The sequence below is a fragment of the Onychostoma macrolepis genome, chromosome 16 (assembly GCF_012432095.1).
Source record: "Onychostoma macrolepis isolate SWU-2019 chromosome 16, ASM1243209v1, whole genome shotgun sequence".
Lineage (NCBI taxonomy): Eukaryota > Metazoa > Chordata > Actinopteri > Cypriniformes > Cyprinidae > Onychostoma > Onychostoma macrolepis.
The window spans coordinates 35,799,423-35,821,461 of record NC_081170.1 but is presented as its reverse complement, the minus strand read 5'-3'; the positions used below and the strand labels follow the sequence as shown (position 1 = coordinate 35,821,461).

General features: G+C 39.3%; 1 protein-coding gene across 1 annotated transcript in view; it reads right to left on the bottom strand.

Moving 5' to 3' along the window:
• Positions 1–675: 675 nt before the first annotated feature.
• LOC131521267 (lysophosphatidylcholine acyltransferase 1) overlaps positions 676–22,039 on the bottom strand; it is a 41,620-nt gene continuing 20,256 nt past the window's right edge. Inside the window, exons 4-14 of the mRNA XM_058745823.1 lie at positions 20,457–20,569; positions 19,490–19,550; positions 18,773–18,831; positions 18,424–18,458; positions 18,220–18,274; positions 16,160–16,242; positions 6,310–6,435; positions 5,784–5,937; positions 5,557–5,655; positions 5,326–5,467; positions 676–4,282 (exon numbers count right to left, since the gene is read on the bottom strand). Coding sequence (XP_058601806.1) covers positions 4,131–4,282; positions 5,326–5,467; positions 5,557–5,655; positions 5,784–5,937; positions 6,310–6,435; positions 16,160–16,242; positions 18,220–18,274; positions 18,424–18,458; positions 18,773–18,831; positions 19,490–19,550; positions 20,457–20,569 — 1,079 coding nt within the window. The 3' untranslated portion in view covers positions 676–4,130. The remainder of the gene's footprint in view (positions 4,283–5,325; positions 5,468–5,556; positions 5,656–5,783; positions 5,938–6,309; positions 6,436–16,159; positions 16,243–18,219; positions 18,275–18,423; positions 18,459–18,772; positions 18,832–19,489; positions 19,551–20,456; positions 20,570–22,039) is intronic.

The window sequence follows — 22,039 nt, the reverse complement described above, 5'->3', positions numbered from 1 at the left end:
TCTTAAAAAGGTACTGAAGTCTTAAATGCCAAATTTTAACCTTCTTTATACTCAAACCAAAATTTATTCAGACACCTTCAACATTTCTCACATTACCAGTTTATTCGCTATAGTTTAGAAAATGGTGATAAAATATGAAAGAACTCAGGGAATGCTTTAAGTGTTACCAAAAAGAAACACCTAAATATTCTTAAATCAAAATTCATTTACATGAAAAGCAAAATGACAGAAGACGAACTAATGAAATGAAGTGAGATTATGACTAAAGCAAGAACAAATATCTGCCAGTGCTCGGTCCCTGCTCAGAAAAATCCAACGAATTCAAAGAGAAAACACGTTTTCATTTCCCATCGACAGATATTGGTTTTGTTTTAAGCATAAACTCACTTAAATTGGTCACATTTCTCAGAAAACATGATATCTTATCTCAAGTAAATCTATCATGATTTAAGGATATTCAGATATTTGTACTGGAAAACAAAACAAAAATACTGAGGAAGATTTTCATTTTTTAAGAAATGAAGCAAGGGCAAATGAAGACTTTTTATGATCTGCAGAAACCCTGAAAAGACAATATGATAGTTAAGAAATCCTACATTATAGTTTTTTATATGACGGCGATCTGAACCTGAAGCTCATGTGATCTCAGCAGAAAACAAGCAGAGCCAGAGAGAATGTCGTCAAGTGTCCCTTTTTTATTGAAGAGTCAGAATGAGAAGTCATTTCATAGCAGTCAAAACAGACAAGCCCAGGAATCTTGTAAAAATGACTCTTTTGATACATTACAAAATAAAAGTCAGGGCAAAATAGAAAACAGAGCTAAGATCTACTTCAGCCGGACGAGTGCCAGAAGAGCCATCAGAAAGACACACGACCTGGAGGAGTTCAGCCTTTCTTCTTCAGCTCAGTGTTAGACATGCGCCACAAACACCAGAGAAATAAATACAGGAACCCTTACGAACACAGAGCAGAGCAGGTCTTCTGTGAGGTATTTCAAATAAAGTCTACGCTGAGAAGAAAAAAAGGATCACACCAGAGAGATGCTGGGTCCTCGTTTCATTATATTACAAAACTGATGAAAACAATGCAAAACAAAACTCTTTCCATCTTAAATCACTGCTTCTGATTGTGAGAAAGGAGACTAAGGTTTGCTCAGAGCACATATTTCTGATTATTACATTCAATAATATTCCGGCCACTGAAACAAATGAAACAACTGAGATACTTTGATATGACATTTTCATGACAATTTAACACACATTTGACTCTTTTGCTTTGATATTCTAATTAGTCTAATTTAAAACACCGATAAAAGGATTGTTTAATTGAAAACCGCATTGCATTTTATTTTCTTCACAGAAATAACACTTTGCTTCATTATGATAATATGAATTTGGGGTGAATGTGTTTATGAAAAACCAAACAAACAAGCAAAAAAAAAAAAAAAGAAAACCTTAATTGTCTGAAAAATAGCCTTTGTGTTCTTCATGGTGAAGGTTTTTAGGGTAAAAACAAACATGTTCTTGACAGGTTTCATGAGATTCACTTCTTTACAACACAAAGACAATGATTCCCATCAGATAAGAATGAACTAGTTTAATGTCCAAGAACTGCAACCCCATCAGACCCAGAGCAAACCCACAATCCCTTTCTGTGCAATACAGTATCATCTGTATGGGTACATATCAAAACAAAGCCACTGTAACACATAAACCGGTCACTGTAACCTAGTTACAATCACTGCAACACGGTGACTGATCACTGTAACAGTAACTTATTACGGTAACAGTTAACTGTAACAAAGAAACCGATCACTGTAACAAGTGAAATAGTAACCAATTACTGTAAAACAGAAAAACAGATCACTGTAACACAGTAACTGATTACGGTAACATGTTACATAGTAACCATTCACTGTAACACGGTAACTGATCACAGTAATTCAGAAACCGGTCACATGAACACCAGCAAACCATCACATTCGTCAGAGGATTCATGAAAAGAAAGCTTCAAAATCTAAAGTGCCAGCACGAGTAATTATGCATCAAATTTAGAAAGAGGGAGAAAAAGCATGGACTGAGACCGGAGCCGTCATGAGCACAGAGACCCTGTACATCAGGCTCCAGATCCGCCACTCACTGCTTCCTGTTTGAGACTATCGCCACTGAAATATGATGCGCTTTTGACCGCTGATTGTGATGGATTGTCAATACATTCTCTTTTCCTCATTAAAATGACATCGAAATTCAAGGCCAACAATAATCTTTGTGAAATCTGTATTGTTTAGGGAAGGAAAAAAAAAAGAAAAAAGAAAAAAGTAACCATAATTACATACATAGCGCCATCAGCGAGGAAAACATCACAGAACGTGTAGAAAGACAGAAGCTAATCATACTAGCTAACAAGGTCAATCTGAAAATAACACTTTAGATCACAAATTTGTCATGGCAGTGAGAGAAAATTCTTTTATGTATATCAAAATTCACAAAATGCCCAGCACTCGGAATATTCAAAATACATATCAGAAATCGTTCTTAAAAAGGTGGTGACGTCGATGAAATATTGCTTTGTCAAAAATGTGAGTTGAATTGAGAACTGATGGTGGAGTCCTTTCGAGGGTCTAACAGATTTCACTAGAAGGTAAAGAGCGAATCACATCTCAGATTGTAATAAACGCAGAAGTCTGAGGTGTTGGTGAAATGTTGTGGAGACTAAACTGATCAAACCTGCATCTTCACATCATCAACCATAAACAAATCGTATAAAATTTATGAATAATAACAGTATCTTTTAGCAAAACAACTTTTGAAATCTTTGTGGTAAGTCACATTTAAGTAAAATAACTGCATTTCGCTTAACTTCGGCCTCATTGTGTGGTTCAAATGAAAAGAAATAAAAAAATGTGATTCAATAAATGTTTTCAATCACATCAGGCAGTAGATTTATTCCCTCAGGTGTGTGTTAAAGCAGAAAACACCGTTCATCAGGGATTCAATGTGACATCAGTCAGACTCTGATTGTTTGCGTGACGACACCGAAGCTCAAATGAAGGAAGACTTTACTTGACATAGAATGCAGATAAAAATTTACTATAATATTAGAATAAGCCACTAGTATTGGCCAAATTATTGGACTTGAAGTCAATTTTTCACTTGCCTCTGAGAGTGAAAAATAGAAAAATACAGGAATATGTTTATCAAAAGGTAAACGCTCCGTTATGGACTATATCTAATGAATAACATTGATCAGATTCCTAACTCTCTAACTACACCACAGTCATTATTCTGTATTTGGTCCATATCAATGCAAGATTTTAGCAGTTTATTTCAGTACCTGAAAATTACCCCCCCCCCCCCCCCAAAAAAATACAAAAAATACAAATAAAAAAGAAAAAGAAAAACCCAGCCGATTGCCATGTGATCATGAAATGATTATTGGACATACAAAATTCATAAATGTGCAACTGACTGTACAAAAGGATGAAAAAAGAAATAACACACACGCGCACACACCCAAAACAAACACCGTTAGCCACTTTCCCCTGAGCGAAGGGACAAAATATTAAGGAATAAGGAGATATAATAATATAATAAAACTGGCTCATTCTGATTCAGACCAGCACTTAATCCAGTCGTATTTTGCACCTCGAACCTGATGCTCACCTCCGTCCAGCAGGAGGAGACAGAGTTCAGATATCCGTCACTGGCGCTCAACGATCAGATCAAATACTGAGTAATACTGTTATCAAGCATCGAGCCCATGCAAATACTCACTTATGAATTCATAAAGGCATCTACAGTCATGAAAGATGGAAAACAAAAGACGTGGACGGGCGAGGGACTGAATGAGAGCGCAAGAAACCGCTTGCGTTCATTACTGACTGGATGTTTTCATCCGGATTACAAAAACATGCATTGGTCAGCATCAGTCACACAAATAAATCCCCCAATGAGAAATGAGATAAGTGCTTGGCTTTCAAGTATTTCTCTGACCAAAAAACAAAAACACAAATAACAAATTCCCTTCAATTTGCTTTTGAAATAGTGATGCTGAGGGGAAGAGAAAACCAGCAAGCGTAAAGGAACCAATCAAATGTCACGGACAGCAGGAAGTAAACATCGCAGCGGTGCTCAGTCGAGCTTCTTCTGCTCTCTGGGGCTAAAGTCGGCGCAGAAGCCGTTGGCGGCGTGGGACGGGGAGCTGCTGCCGAAGCCTGCGTTGTCTGAGTAGAGGTACTGCTCGGCGAAGTCTGGATGCTGATCGGCAAACTCCCTAAAGCTCTCTGCCAGCAGGAGACGCCAGAGGAACAAGAGTTAGAGCAGGAAAACATCATCTGACAGACAGCGTCTGATGCTGCTGCCTAAATAACTGACACATGATTCAGATGCTTCTGTTAAGAGCAACTTGTGGGAACTACGTCAGAGACACAGGATAGGCTGCGTGTTTACATATTCCATCAAATGATAGCAGAATGAGGCCCTCGAGACCTCAAATATGTGAATGTTAACCGGCATTAAGTTACAGCAGGGTAACATGAATTGGGGAAAAAAATAAAAATAATAATAATCATTTTTTTCCTGATAAATTTATGATTAAAACTTAAAATGCAATAAAAAAAAATCCAGATTGCTGTGCTTGTTTGTAGGGTTGCACAATTTTGGCCAGAGTGATTATATCTCAAAATTGTGATAATAATAATAATAAAATACATAAGAAACATTACAATAAAATTACTATATTAATATAAAATGACTAAATAAAAGTAAGAATTGTTACTATTGCAATATTCCACTGTAAAGCATTAAAACAGGGTATTGAGGAAAAGTTACATAGAAATCCTTTTATATTACATTATAACTATAAAATTGCAATACTAACATTTATGGCTAATATTCACCTAATATTAATCCTACTTTCCTCATTTTCAAACAATAAACCATCAGACATTTATTTTTATGGATAACTGCAGGGAGTCCTTAAAGCTTCTCTTTTGTCGATAATTTCCTGAAATGTTTGTTAAAGCAACTCACTAAAAAAATGAATCCTGTGTTACTCGCATATATAAATGAACCGTTCGCTCTGAAACATCCAGTGCATGCATTTATTTAATTTAATTTAAATCACAGTAATTCAATAATCATACTAAGCCATATCGTGATTTCAGTTGTGTTTCAATTAATTGTGCAGCCCTAGGTGATTGTGTTAAAGACAAACGTTTTATCATCATCTACACAATCCTAGGCCACATCAGCCGAAACGGAAATAATGACTCATTCTCAAGAAATCCAGGAGAAGAACGAAGACAGCAGATCAGTTGTCTCTTACCGAAGGTGATTTTGCCCGAGTCCTCTTCATCGATGGCTCTGAACAGACGGCTGACTTTGAGCTCTCCGACGCCCAGCGCCGTCCTCAAGATGCACATCAGCTCTCTCTCTGTGATCGCACCGTCCTCCTCTGCCTCAAACATCTGAAGACATCACAGAAACCAGCAGACTCTCAGAGTCATTGCAGTCATTCAGTCGCTTCAGAAAACCTGGCATAATCTACTCATCTGACCTGGAAGGCCAGCCTGATGGTGTCCAGTGTTTTTGCAGGTCGACACACCACAGAGAAGGCAATCACAAACTCCCGGACGTCCATCGAGCGGTCTTCATTCTGCTCAGAGAGAGACGAGACGGAAATATTTCGTGGCATTGAGCACAAACAACAGCTAATCAGTCAATCACACATATTCACATCTGATCATGAACCATTAAAACCTGTGTAGATGGATATTAATTTACCTCATCAAAGAGAGCGAACATGTGTCTGAGCTCGCCTGACACGGGCAGCTCAAGGAACTGGGCGAAATCCTCCAGACTCAGTCTCTGACCCTGCAGTTTACAAGCTCGCCTCCCATAATCCTGCAGGAGCTTCTCTGAGTTCACACGCTTCAGCCTGAGATTCGACACGAGCAATTCAGTACAAACCTCATCCAGCATCAGCACACATTCACTCACATCAGTGCAGCCATGCAGAAATCACAATCCAGTCAGAAAACGCAATCTACTGTATGAGCCAGAATGTCACGCAAATGTTGAATGAATGCATCAAAAGCAGGGCTGCACACTCAATGTATTCATTCAATGGAAATTATTTTTTCCAATGGAAAAATCCACTAAATTAAAATTCATTTCCAATACAAAAATTTAAACAGAAAAATAAGAATTTTGGGAAACGTAAAATGGATTCTTTTCATCATCTTCTGCATGCTGAAGTGTCTGCAGGCTGATTCTCCTCATCAGCGTCTGTGATGATAACGAGACTCACCCCAGACTGCGCACCAGTTTAGCAAACTCCAGCAGACACGTGTCGACAGGCAGCCGGATCTGACCCTCCGCCATGGCCAGCTGACAGTCTTCAAACGAGTAGTCTGTGACGGGGACCTGCAGGGCCCTTCAGACACAACACATGACAATCAGAGTCTGTCCTAACATACAGCAGAAACATTTGGTTATGGTTATAACCTTGGTTCTCTGAGGGAGATGTGAGACATCTGACTATGGGAAACACCTTGTGTAGTCATCCATGAAGCCCTATACAATCACGCCCATCAGGCCCATGCTCTCAGGAAGCCCCGCCCCTTCCTATATAAACCGCAGCACTGGCCCAGTGCATGCTTTACAGCTCTTCTGAGCATAAGAATAATGGGACCTCTGGTGAGATGTCTCACTCATCTCCCTCACAGAACCAAGGTTATAACTATAACCAAATGTTATCTTCCGCTCGACTCGCTCAAGATCTCACTATGGGATATACACTGCTCAAAAAAAAATTAAGTATAGCAGCAAGTCAATTAAACTCCTGGGATATTGATCTGGTCAGTTAAGTAGCAGAGGGGGTTGTTAATCGGTTTCAGCTGCTTTGGCGTTAATAAAATTAACAACAGGTGCACTAGATGGGCAACAATGAGACGACCCTCAAAGCAGGAATGGCTTTACAGGTGGACGCCACTGACATTTTTTCCGCTACTCATCTTTTCTGACTGTTTTTCACTAGTTTTGTATTTGGCTAGGGTCAGTGTCACTACTGGTAGCATGAGGAGATACCTGGACCCTACAGAGGTTGCACAGGCAGTCCAACTCCTCCAGGATGGCACATCAATACGTGCCAATGCCAGAAGGTTTGCTGTGTCTCCCAGCACAGTATCAAGAGCATGGAGATTCCAGGAGACGGGCAGTTACTCTATGAGAGCTGGACAGGGCCGTAGAAGGTCCTTAACCCATCAGCAGGACCAGTATCTGCTCCTCTGTGCAAGGAGGAACAGGATGAGCACTGCCAGAGCCCTACAAAATGACCTCCAGCAGGCTACTGATGTGAATGTCTCTGACCAAACAATCAGAAACAGCCTGAGGGCCCAGTGTGCTGTAGTGCAGTGGTTCTCAACTGGTTTGGTTCCCATGGCCATCAAGCTATGACCCACTATATATATATATATATATATATATATGTTTTAAAAAAACAAACAAGCAAATTTATTTCACAAAGATGAAGTTAAGACTGTTAAGAATACGACTAATACTGAATAAACAGCCTATTAGGTAAAGCTATTAAATAGCAGTCCCAAACTAGTTTTTGTTAATACAATTAAGTTGGTATGAGCCACCACAGTCATTTAAACATATATACAAAATGACACAAAGTGAAAATAACATGGTATTTTTTGGGTTATTGAAACAACAGTTACCATGGTGAATATACAATACTAACATGAACTGTTAATGAAATGTGGAAACTGCTCCTGAATAGAATGAATATCATACCTTCATGCAAATCCTTCCCAGCTAACACACAGTACCAGTTATGTGATTTATCGGTACTGTACTATTATTTTACGCGTTGTGTACGCTACAAACACGGTAACATCTGGCAGGACAGGATAGTTCGCTTTTCTGAGGTGAGAGACTTTTTATTTCATAAGTTATGAAAATAACGATAGAATAATGACACTGACATTAAACCTGTCAACATCTTATCTGACCGCAGATACTGAATTGGGACAGTGCATTTTTCTCAGACACTCTTTACTTAAACTGCATCTGACAGAAGTGTCAACAGGTTTTATGCACATCTTTTAAAATAAAAGTCTCGTATCAGAAAAATATTTACAATTATGTTTTATGTTGTTGATGTTGTTTCTTTGGCCATACACTCCAGTCCCCTGGGTGAGGATTCCCCCTCGACAACAGGTCTGCCCTGATATTTATTCGGCCTGGAACATGTGTCGCTCTGAGAGACAGTAAGTGCTTCTTGCTCCATAACAACACTCTCTTTCCCAGGGCATGCAGACTCCTCAATCGGACTCCCCCTTGCCTGTTTATATACGCAACCACTGATGTGCTGTCTGATCTGACTAACACATGTCAGCCTTTTATCTGCGGGGAGGAAGTGTTTGAGGGCAAAAGAAACTGTAAGGAGTTCCAGACAATTTATATGCATTATTTTGACTGATTCTGTCTATACATTATTCACAGGCTGTCTTTCCCTTATCGCTCCCCAACCCAGTGAGGATGTGTCTGTGGTGACCACCTTGCGATTCGAGACCACTCCCATTGGCATACCTTCCGTCAGAAATTTCCTGTCCCGCCAGATGAGCAGAGCTTTGAGACATTGGGCCGAGAAGTCTGGGGGGGGATTTAATTTCAGGGAAGCAATCTCTGAAAATCTCTCATGAACAGCAGCCCCAAAGGCACTACTGCTATGACTGAAGCCATGAGGCCCAGCAACCTCAGACGCAGCTGAAAAGAGGCCGTTTTCCCCAGATGAGGCTGATTCACACAGTTTCCTAAACTCTGTCCCCTCTGTTCAGACAGGGTTGCCCGGTAAGATATTGAATATAGGTTTAAACCCAGTAATGTCACTAACTGTGTTGGAGTTAAAGGGGTCATCGGACCTTTTCCACAAGTTGATTAACATACTTTGGTTAAAATTTCTCAATGGTAGTGTAAAAAAACACCCTTTTTACCCTGTCAAAATCAGCTCTGTTTCCAGCACACTGTTCTAGTCCATGTTGCTTTAAATGCTAATGAGCTCTGCTGACCCTGCCCCTCTCTTCCATGGAGTGATGAGCAGTACTGTTTACTTTAGCTGTAAAACTGGCTAACTAGCATGTTATTAGGAAAGACAATTTGCAAGGATTCATAAAAAGAAACAACAACAACCTTATACTCACTTCTGTAGACGAAGCTGGATCACGAATGATTCGCGCGAACAAACGCATTTAGGCACATTGGGGATCGCGCATTCCTTTCAAAAACGAAAGTAACATTAATCCTCTGCGTCTTCAGCGGCTCAGATGTCGGGAGTAAACGACGACCGCTAAGTTCATTATTACATCCAACAACTAAACGCCTCAATCACTTAATCGGAGACATCTTGTCTTCCCCTGCAACGAAATCGACACAATGGCGGATAGCTCTCAGCTCACTCAGGGCGGGTCTAAGGTAAGACGGTCTTGTCAATCAACTATCATGGGCGGGGCCTGTACAGAACTATGTCATTCTGACAGGAATCTCAGAACAGCCTGATTTGAGAAAGGGGATTTTAAAATAGGGATTAATAAAAAAAAAAAAAACACTGGGCGGATTTTTATCATTATAGAGTGGATGTGTACACACACTTCCAACATGTTCAAACAACATGTAAAGTGAATTTTGCATCTGATGACCCCTTTAATGAGCTCTTTTTCTGGTTTACTGCAAACCCCAGAGCATTCAAATGCATTAACACTGCCCTTGTTTGCAGCTCTGCCATCTCTTTTGACCTGGCAAAAATTAACCAGTCATCGAGATACACTAATATCCTTATGCCCTGCTGCCTGAGAGGCGTTGTGAAAATGTGGGGTGCTAGAGACAGGCCGAACGCTGAACAATGCAAACCTTAGAAATTGTCTGTGCTGGGGATGGATCTGAATATGGAAGCAAGCATATTTCAGATCTATTGAGGTGAACCAATCTCCTTTTTGTATAGAATGGAGCAGGGACTTGTGTGTCAGCATTCTGAATTTGTATTTCCTCAGGTATTTGAGGTCTCTCCGAGGTCCAGAATAGGCCGTATGCCTCCCCCTTTCTTTGGGATCAGAAAGTACTGGCTGAAGAATCCCTTGTTCGATCCTTCTGCTGCCACCTCCTTAATTGCTTCTTTGAGAAGGAGATATTTTATCTCTTCCCTCAAAATGTTTGCATTCTCTGCTTGCACTTTTGACTGTCTTATTCCTGAGAACCCCGGAGGTTCTCTCACAACTGCAGTCTACCTGTTTTAGATCGTGTTCAGTAACCACTGAGAGTCTGTGCATTTCACCCAATTGTCTAGGTGTACCGATAAGTCTCGCAACTCATTTAAACATGGTGTTGGAGAGACCTCTAGTGGTCAAACATGAAACTGCTGTAGACTTACTCCTTGCATTGCGGGTGTTTTTAACAATACAGTTTGCACAGGGTGCTTGAGAAACACCGTATTGCAACTTAATCTCTGTTCATGAGGTTTTGTATGAAACCTTGAATTTAGAAAGGGGGGAGAACAAGAGACCACACAATGTTCTTGCACATAAACAGTCTGCTTTATTTGATTCAACAACACAGGGGAAATAGGTGTGTGACGGTGCTTCTCTACTGGACCCCAGGGTATGTGCAGTGGTTGGTGAGTGCTTTTGACGCTCATCATTGTACTCTGGGGGATTTGTGGTTGCATTGTTGCCATAGCCAGCCCGAACAGACCTTTAGGATCTATAGGCTGATCAAGGAAATGAGCCTTATTTTCTGCCATAGTGGACAAATTCAGCCAAAGTGCTCTCTGACAAACCACCGCCAGACCCAGAGTTCATCCTGCAGACTGAGCCAGGCATCTTGAGGAGCACAATAAGAGATCCATTACAGTGCAAATCTCAATCGACAGCTCAGTGACGTTCTTTCCCCATGACAAAGCCCCTGTCATCTCCTCCTCCAGCTCAGCAATGTAAGCCAACAGAAGAGTGATCGTGTTGGTAGTGTGCCCCGTTTGAGGAGAAGATTTATGAATATTCTCAAAAATCGATGCTGAGCAATGATCAGATCGTTGGCAGCTTAGGTGTGATCGTGGATAAACCGACCGCCGATTGGTGGCATTGGCACCATGCGAGACCAGCCCATCTCCTGCATGCCTGCCATGTCCAGTGAGGAAAAGCCATATACTGGAATCCTAGATGAATCCTAGATGCAGTCCTGAAAAGGTGGAAGTGTCTGGTGAACTGTTGAGGTAGTAGGGACAAGTAACTTCCCATCTAGCCTCGAGCATAGAGAGCAGATGGCCAATCAATGCCAAGCCTGCTCACTGCTCGACGGCAAACCTTGAGCAGAGTTTTACACCCTGTTGCCGTCTGCTGTTCTTCCACCCCTGGCTGGTAACCAGAGGACTCCGGTTGGGGAGCAAACGGATCTTCATCATCCTTCTCCTCCCCATCATCTGACATATCTCTCAAGGATGTGATGGAAACCGAGTCATCGTCTGGTAGGACTTAAGGGAATGACTCTATTTCCATCTCGAAAGCGACTAGTTCCCCAAGCTCATCCGAAGGAATAAAACTCAGAGCTCAACCCAACTCGTCAGCATAGGATATACTGTTACCTGCAGGGATGCTGTGGTATCTCTCCCCTGTATGGGATCGCTACACACATCTACACAAACACCGCTCTCCTGCACAGCATCCCAGGAGACAGTTTGCTGCATTGATTACAAGAGACCGGTGACCGTAATGCTGCTTGGGCATGCTCCGGACCCAGTCACACTGGGCATACTAAATGCAGATCCCTAGCTGCAATAGTGAATCCACATCCCCCAGGACAAGGGATTGGGGGGGATTTGCTTGATTTCATAGAAGAAGCCATGTTCAACTGGTATGTTGATTTTTGTCTACTTCATATGCTTGGTAAAGCACTTCAATACACTTACTGTTCTTATTTAGCCTGACAACCTACAGTGGTAACTTGTCTTTTGGACAGTTTAGTCTTGCCAAAGTAACATTAAGTGCACTGAAACAAGGGCTCGTAGCTTGGATGCTGCGAGTGAAGAGATGTAGGATGCCATACTGGGCCAGCGCTGCGGTTTATATAGGAAGGGATGAAGCTTCCCGAGAGCATGGGCCTGATGGGCATGATTGTATAGGGCTTTATGGATGGCCACGCAAGAGCCGTTTCCCATAGTGAGATGTAGAGTGAGTCGACCGAAAGAGAAACAAAACTCAGTCAGGAACACAAAAGGTTTCGTGAAATACATCCATAAAAGGCCTGTTTCCACCTAAATAAAATATAAACCGTTTGCAAACAGGTTTTCTGCTGCTGATGAATTTGTTTCAAATAAATAAATACTAAAAAAAAACTTAAATACTAAAAACAACAAACAAAAATAACACCAATACTACTACTACTACTACTACTACTACTACTACTACTACTACTACTACTACTACTACTACTACTACTAATAATAATCTATACAGTAATTTGGATTTTTTTATTTCTCATATGAACCAGTGGCGTGCAGTGGTGTTTTAAAATGAGGAGGCAGTTATAAAGGTATAGTTCACCCAAAAATGAAAATTAGTCCATGTTTTACTCACCCTCAAGGCACCCTAGGTGTATATGACTTTCTTCTTTCAGGCTAATACAATCGGAGTTATATTAAAAAATAAGTCTATCATTGCAGTCAGCGGGTGTTTCTGTTACACTGTTCAAAACACGTAAAATAAAGTGCGTGAATCCACTAAAAAAAAAAAAAAACATGCCTCACATGGCTGCAGGGGATGAATAAAGGCCTCCTGTAGAGAATTGATGCATTTTTGTAAAAAATATTCCATATTTAAACGATATAAACAGTTTGGTCTAACTTCCGCTATCTGTCGTACGCGCATTCACGAGAGACTGTCTTTTCGGAGGATGATGTAGGACGCCGGCACAGCGCATCCGCGTGTGAGTCTAGCAAAAAACAACGTTTGTTTATAGGAGCAAAGGAAGCAAAGTGTCATTACTTTAGCAAAGGAAAACCAGTCTCCTCTTGGCTTAAAAATCTTATATCGAAATTTTTCTTTACACATCCTCGTTTTGTGCTGCTATTTCGTGACCAGCATTTTGTTTTGTTCTCTCTCCACACTAGTCACTAATCACGCGACGCATACGTCCTATGTCATCCGCCGGAACGGCTTCCACATACCACAGTTATGAAGTGAGAGAGATGTGTTTATTATGTTTGAAATATGGATATTTTTCTTACAAAAATGCATGGATTCGCTACAGGAGGCCTTTATTCACCCCCCGGAGCCGTGTGAGGCACATTTTTATATGGATTCGAGCACTTTATTTTACGCGTTTCAGACTGTTGAACAGAAACACCCGCAGACTGCAATGATAGAGCTTAGAAGAGCCAGGACCATTTTTAATATAATTCCGACTGGATTCATCTGAAAGAAGAAAGTCATACACACCTAGGATGGCTTGAGTGTGAGTAAATAACAGGATAATTTTTTGGTGAACTAACCCTTTAATACATTTATATGTATGCATGTATGTATGTATGCATGTATGTATGTATGTACACAGTCATGGCCAAATATATCGGCACCCTTGGTAATTATGATCAAAGAAGGCTGTGAAAATTAATCTGCATTGTTAATCCTTTTGATCTTTTATTTAAAAAAAAAAAAATTCAAAAATAATTCAAAAATCTAACCTTTCATTGCATAATAAGAATTTAAAATTGGGGGAAATATCATTATGAAATAAATGATTTTCTCTAATACACACTGGCCACAATTAACCGCACCCTTTTATTCAATACTTTTTGAAACCTCCATTTGCCAGTTTAACAGCTCTAAATGTTCTCCTATAATGCCTGATGAGGTTAGAGACACCTGACAAGAGATCAGAGACCATTCCTTCATCCAGAATCACTCCAGACCCTTTAGATTCACAGCTTCTTCTCTTCAGGTCACTCATGTTCTACAGGGTTCAGGTCAGAGGACTGGAATGGCCAGCAGAAGCTTGGTTTTGTGCTCAGTGACCCATTTTTGTGTTGTTGTTGAGGTTTGTGTTTGGATTATTGTACGGTTGGAAGATCCAAACATGGCCCATTATAAGATTTCTAACAGAGTCAGTCACTTATTGATTTTTTATCTGTTGGTATTTGATAGAATCCATGATGCCATGCGTCTAAACAAGATGTCCAGGACCTCCAGCAGAAATATAGGCCCACAACATCAAAAATACAGTCCCATTTGAAGATCCAGTCGTGCTGGAGTTTGTTTTTGGATGAGCTAGGAGAATTTTTCTTGAAACCCTCCCAAACAACATGTGCTGATGTAGGTGCTGTTTGACTTTTTTTTTGTTTGTTTTTTTAAAGGTTTTCTGACCCCGAGACTCAACTATTTTCTGCAATTCTCCAGCTGTGGTCATCGGAGAGTCTTTAGCCGCTCAAACTCTCCTTATCACTGTGTATTAGGACGATATAGACACACGTCCTCTTCCAGGCAGTTTCCTAACATTTTACGTTGATTGGAAATTCTTAATTATTGCCCTGATGGTGGAAATGGAAATTTTCACTGCTCTAGCTCTTTTCTTAAAGCCACTTCACTAATTTGTGAAGCTCAATTATCTTTTGCTGCACATCAGAAATATACTATTTGGTTTTTCTCATTGTGATGGATGATTAAGGAATTTGGGCTTTGTTTTCCCTCCTATTTATATTTCTGTGAAACAGGAAGCCATGACTGGATAATTTCATATTCACAATTTTGAGAACTCCAGGGTGATTATGAACATGAATGGGAATATACTTCAGGGATATTTTACTCCTAAGAATTTCTAGGGGTGCCAATAATTGTGACCAACATGTTTTTGAGAAAAACTTTTATTTCTTAAATTATATTTCCCCCCATTTTAAATTTGTATTATCCAATGAAAGGTTAGATTTTTGTGAATTAAAAAATAAATAAATAAAAGATCAAAGGGATTAACAATGCAGATTAATTTTCACAGCCTTCTTTGATCAAATTTACCAAGGGTGCCAATATTTTTGGCCATGACTGTATCAGTGTTTTTATGCATTTTTACATTTGTTCTAAAACAATACCTAAAAGGCAGTAACAATTTAAACAATATTTTGAAAACACTTTACAATAAGGTTTCATTAGTTAACATTGTTTAACTACTTTATTTGACATGAACTAACAATGAACAAAACTTCTACAGCATTTATTAATCTTAGTTTGCTTTTTACGCTAAGTGAAAATAGCAATTTTTTTTAGCGATATGCTATTTAGACTAAGTGTAAATAGCCTCTGCCAACAAGGCAGGTTATTTGTACTTGGAGTAAATTGTCACTCCGTTTTGTATTTGTGAACTGATGTTCAGCTGTTCTTTTTAATAGTCAACTTATTTCCGGGTCATCGTCATAAAGGCACAAAGATACATATTAATTTCATCGAGCTGAATGCTCACTAAAAACTGACACAGTCATCATGTTTTCTGGCCATTCCAAGTTTTTCTTTGATGTGACAAAGCAGTGATATTTAAGAGGGTGAGTTGTTTACTTGCTTTATAATTAATCAATAACGCCATCATTTTCTTCAAGTTCATTCAGGCTAAGGGCTCGCACAAAACCAAGAGGCGGGATTTATCGCACGAACCAATCACATCCAGTTATAACCGATCATATCCAATTATAGTGCGATGGAGGCATTGCTCCCCCTCACGTAACTTTAACCCATTTATTCTCAAATACCCCCCAGTAAACCCACGGCACGCTAGGGGTCTCTGTTGTAAGTCAATGGACCGAAGGGAGGCAAGCTTCAGCTGTAACTTTAGCTGCAGGTGTCGCTGTTGGAAAGTGTTACTTTATAAAAACGAGTGACTTTTATACTTTTAATGTCATATTTAGTAATATTTGTGTTGTTTTATTTTCTCAACCAGTTTTTTTGAGGATACACTGCTTCCCTTGCCTCATCGGAGGAAATACCCCTGATATGGACAGTAATTAAACAGGCAACAACAGGTAATAAAACACAAATATTTAAACATCTTTACAAATTTATGTACACATTTTTTTGTAAATACAGTTAGGGATTGAGGCCATGAGGAGCGCCCGGAGATCTTACTTTGCCATCAAGCGGCGCACGTTGTGAGCGAAGAGCGCTGGGTTCTTCTTCTCTTCCTCTGAGGGCGAGTAAATGGGCAGATACTGAGAGAAAGAGAAAAGCACACTGAAGACTCGTCTGTGTGAATCAGCTCAAGTGAAGTCCAGCCACACAAACCGCAGCATTCAGCAAAGTCTGTCCATGCTGGACTGCAGCTCACGCTAAAGCAGGTCACATCACCGCTATTGACATGCAGCGCCTCGTCCCACTTTACCACAGCAACTTAATGATTTCTAATGACAAGAACGAGTCTGGAGAATCTGCAGGAATCACTCCAGAACACAGACACAGATACACTAATAGATCAGCAATCTTATCAAAACCTCTGCTCTTCTGCCAAGTCATGCATCACTAATATTCTGCTCATGTTCACATTACTAACCCTGATAAACTTCAGCTTGTGAGTATCCTGAGTGAACGACTTCATGCGTCTTGAGGAGAGCTGACAGACCATGACACCTAAATAACCCTCCTTCCTTCCTCAACAACAAAGTTTTTTTTATAATTGGTTTAATTAAATCGTAATCATCAAAAAGCAAGTCTAATCAACTGAACTGATAAAACTATCTCTATATTTGAAATAATATTGCCCTATGAAATGTTTCATTTTTTTCTGAAATCCAGTGTTTTGTATCTGAATTTTCCTGGACTTATCAAGTAATAAAAATACATCAGTTTAAAAAAAAAAAAAAAAATGAAGGCATACACAATTTAATGAATTTCTTAATGTAATCAAATGAAAATTTAACAATACCTTTTATGTTTTGGCAAACAAAGTGCTGCTCAATTTACAATTTCTGCTTTACAGTTAAAATTGAAACATGCCAGAAAATTGTGATATTCCTTAAAATACAAAATTTGTATTATTATTATTACTACACTGAGACATACATTCTAACGTGCAATAGCAAATGTTTCTGGATTTTCTGTCCGATCTTTTATTTTGACGGGTTTTAGTGCAGATCTTTGAGTTTGTGTGTAATGTATCTGCTTATAGTTTTTCTTAAAGTAAATGCTGAAATGCTGCTGAAGTGACTCTCAGATGAAGTTCATGTGTTAATATAGTGAGACGCAGACAAGCGCCACGTGTGTTTCAATGTGTGTAGTAGAGCAAAGCAGGTCCACATTCACACAGCAGTGCTTTAATATTTACACACAGTCATCCATATCATTTTGAATCATTCATCTAAAATTAGGCAAATTCTGTGACACTCCATTTTTATGCCTGAATTCTGGAATTCTGTCTGCACTGCAGAAATCATAGGTCTCCATCCATATTGATGTGCTAAAAATAGGGTTGGGAATAGAAAATCAATTCCAATTCCAGAATCGGATACTTGCAAAATTAAAATTTCAATTCCACCTATGAATTTCTGAGTGCACATCTTTTATTTTTAGGTGGCAAAAAGGGGCTGTTAAAAATGTATTTGTATTTGAATCATTCATTCAAGAGATTCATTCAAAAACACTGATTCATCCAGTAATGAAACGAGTAAATCATGAGTGAGTAATCATTCTATTAATACATTCCATGAGATTTTGTTTAGTTGTATACTATTTTTTTCTTCCAAATTGTGAGAGAACTACAACCTCCATAAAAAAATAAATAAATAAATAATAAAAAAAAAAATTCCAGAATCGTGCAGCTCTATTTTGCACACAAGCTCTTAATTGAGTCCAGTTTTTATGTAGCCGGCTGATTTTTGTTCATGGTATTCAGCAGCAATTAAATGTTTAGCAAAAAGAGACACATAATAAATATATGTTTGATATCTATATGTTTAACTTCATTTTTTTTTTAACCACACTGGAATCAAACTGGTAATCGATAAGAATTGGAATTGATACAATTCAAACGATACCCAACCCTAGCTAAAAAGCACTGCAAACACCTCACTGAGCCTCACAGCACCTAATCAAACAGACGGGCTCTGCACAGACACACATCTCGCATACGCTCTTCAGAAGATCTTCTACGGTTCAGATGACAACACAAAACATGTCAGAGCAGAGAGACTCACCTCGATCTCGAACTCATTGTGAATCTGACACAGGGTCAACCACAGGATCTTAAACCTGCAAAAGAGCAGAGTTACACTGATGTGTGCCGTTTTCCAAATGAAGGTTCCTTCCCTTCATATATTCTGCTTTGGCAGTGAATGTCCCTCTAGCACTACAGCTGTGAAAGAGCCGAATGAAAAGCTGTGGAGAAATGAGGCACTTACGCTCCGGGTCCCTGCCACGTCCACGTGATAGTGTCCTGTAACGAGAAGCACAACGTCAATCCATCAGCATTCACCACACAAACACAGCTCAGAACAAAACACCTGCTGACAGGACGCTCCACGCCATCAAACAGAACACAGTCAGAGATATCAATCTACTGCACATCAGTACAGCTTTCATTACTGGACCAATTATTACTTAAAGATCATTAGTTATGGATGTGCTCGTCCTTTTAAAGAAACATACATTACTTTGTCCTAAAAGTTTCATAAACCCAGTCTGATGTTATTACATCAAGAAAAATCTTTCAGTTTTGTGTGTAATACCGTATAAAGTCAGATGTCTCACCAGTTTGTTTGGGTAGCGGATCACAACAGGCTGAACAGGAACCGCAGGAATGAATGCTCCTGAATCACACACACAAACATCAACATCAACGTCAGCTGCTTCTGAATGTAGCGTTGCCCATTAGGCAGCAAGAGTGCGCACACACGCACACACGCACACACACACACACGCGCACACACACACGCGCGCACACACACACGCGCACACACACGTGCACACACACACGCGCACACACACACACACACACACACGCTCTCTCTTACACACGGGCTGTGCCAACAGATCACAGTCAGAGATATCGCCTGTTGCTGATGCCTTTGATGATAGCAAGACTATTATTATTATCAGTGATTATAACGGGAGTGTTTTTAAAGAGCATAAACTTAAAAAAAAAGACTGAAGTCAGTGATGATGTTCTTTGCTTGTTTTCTGTAGCTGCTGTTTGAATAACTGAGGAAATGTAAGCATTATAATTAGTAACTTACTATGTTTCTATTAAATTGTTATGTTAAATACAAATTCAGTCATATTAAAAACATTAGTCTGTTTTTAGCCTTATGCTGATGTTGGTTCACTTTCTGACAATTAAATTAAGTAAGTAAATAAATTAGCAAAATAATATCGCGTAGGACGATATGAAAATTGAGCATACAGTATCGCCTAAAACTAGCTCACACACACACACACACACACACACGCGCACACACACGCACACACCTGGTTTGAATGTGATCAGGCAGGTTCTATTGGTGCATGTCCCTTCTGGAAAGATCATTATCTGAAAAACACACACAGTTTCTGATCGGTTCACATTCACGAATCAATTCACCAAACCAACAGTGAGACAAATCTGGAAATAAACCGCAGCGACATGATGACACACGACTCACTGTAACGCCTCGCATATGAGCAACTGATTTAAAGAGAACTACAAACTCACAAAGTCCCAATCATACACATGGAAGCCTATTTCAGCGATGGGATATAAAATAATGAATAAATGTAATTTTATCTCACGATTTAGACTTTTTTTTTCTTTCAGAATTGCGATGTAACTCATAATTCTGAGTAAAAAAGCTGAAAGTGACACAAAGCCACAATTATCTTTTTAATGTTGTGGCAGAAACCAAAAATCAGAAGTGCACAAAACAAAGTCTGAATTGTAAGATTGAGACTCAGAATTGCAAGAAAAAATAAATAAATCCAGCAAGATAAATACCTTTAATTAAATATGTATAAGTATATATGTGTGTGTGTGTGTATAGTTCAAAACATTAACCCTACAATGTTTACACCTGCAAATCAACAACACATCAGTAAAGTGAACATGGCGTGAATCTGAAATCATTACACTGCTCTGATTTGACTGGATGTTCATGTTACAATGAGAAACAATTTATTACTAATATTCTTTGTTTATTTAATCAAAATGTTCCAAACATAAATTTTCTTGGGAACAGCGTTTTAATTGATGCCCTATTTTTATTTATCTCTCTAAAAATTCACCATTTGATCAAACAACAAATCAGTTCGCAAAGACCAACATTTCAAATGATGAAAATGAACTTAAGTTATCATCATAATAATAATAATAAAGTGAGCAGATCTCTGAAAGTCTGATATGCACATCTAGGTAAAGACTTCTTTAAATGTTACTACACAGTCTCTGTGGGCTGTGATGTACCTGTGGCCACTCTCCTCCTGAATGAGCTCTTCTCTTGATCTCCTCCACCGTCTTCCGCCTGGAGTCCTGATCCGACCGCGACACGAACACGGGCCGGATGTATTTGATGAGAGCTGAGAGACAGACAGACACGTTTCAGAGGTAGGACCTCGTCTGTCCTGCTGCGGCGGTGCACGAAGGTTTTCTAAAGGTGAAGAGCTATTTTTACTCTCCAGACTTTAATGAGCCGCCTGATTGAGCGAATCTCTCAAACCTGTCACGCTTGAGCGGAGAGAAGAGTTTCCCATTATAGGGTGAATCACACAGAGAATGTTTTCAGAGGTGTCGAGATCAACTTCATGTGTAACAAAGACAACTGCATTCTCAAGTCTAAGTAATGTAATAAGATTAATGTTTTTCCTTCACATCAAGCTTCTAATAATTTGAGGAGCTGCGTGGAATTACACATGCTTTACTGTCAATACATCAGATACAAACTGAAAACATGTCAATGAATTACATCTTTTAATTAATGCTTCATATTCATTAATGAATTGCATTAAATGATCAAAAGTGACAGTAAAAACACGTATAATGTCACAAAAGATTTCTATTTCAAACAAATGATGTTCTTTTGAACTTTCTATTCATCTGTGAATCCTGAAAAATAAAATGCATCACAGTTTCCACAAAAATATTGGCAGCACGACTGTTTTCAGCATTGATAATAATCAGAAATATTTCTTGAGCAGCATATTATTATGATTTCTGAAGATCATGTGACACTGAAGACTGCAGTAATGATGCTGAAAATACAGCTGCACATCACAGAAATACATTACAGTTTAACGGTAATAATATTTCACTGTTTTACATAGGGCTGCACAATTAATCAAATTTCTAATCATGATAACGATTATGTATGCCACGACTACATAATCGTTCAAAGCCGCGATTACAAAAATAAATAAACAATTAAAAATGCCCACTTGCATTCCTCTGTGTGCTTAAGATGTGTTTGCAGCGCGGGTTTAACAAACTCAAACACACTGGATAAAAGACATGTTGTCTAACTGATGGTCGTTGTCACGGTTGCGCGTGATAGATGTGTTAAACGCCAAACGTGTCAAAAGCGGAACAGAATAGCGGTACTCGTCTGAACTGCGCGCCACACAGTGCTCAGTGCAATAGAAAAGCAATAAAAGTTCAGGAAGAGTGTTTTCAGCCTTATTTATTTATTTTTTTCTATAAAAATATGGCATGCAGCTTCAAACAATGGCATAAATGTTCAAAATAATCGTTATTAATAATCGCAATTACAATTTCAAGGGAATAATCGACAATTATGATTTTTGTCATAATCGTGCAGCCCTAGTTTCACAGTATTTTTGATCCAATAAACACAGCCTCGGTGAGCGGAAGAGACGTCTCACTGCTCTGTGGTGTAAATACAATGAAGTATGGCCTGATTTGCTCTATTAAATTAAGCTTTTGTTTTCTTTTCTCTGTTTACTATGATTAGAGTCACAGAATCAGACTCAGATCTTCCTCTTTCACTTCCCTACAGCGGCTGAAACCCGCCCTCAGACTGACATCAGTGCGCT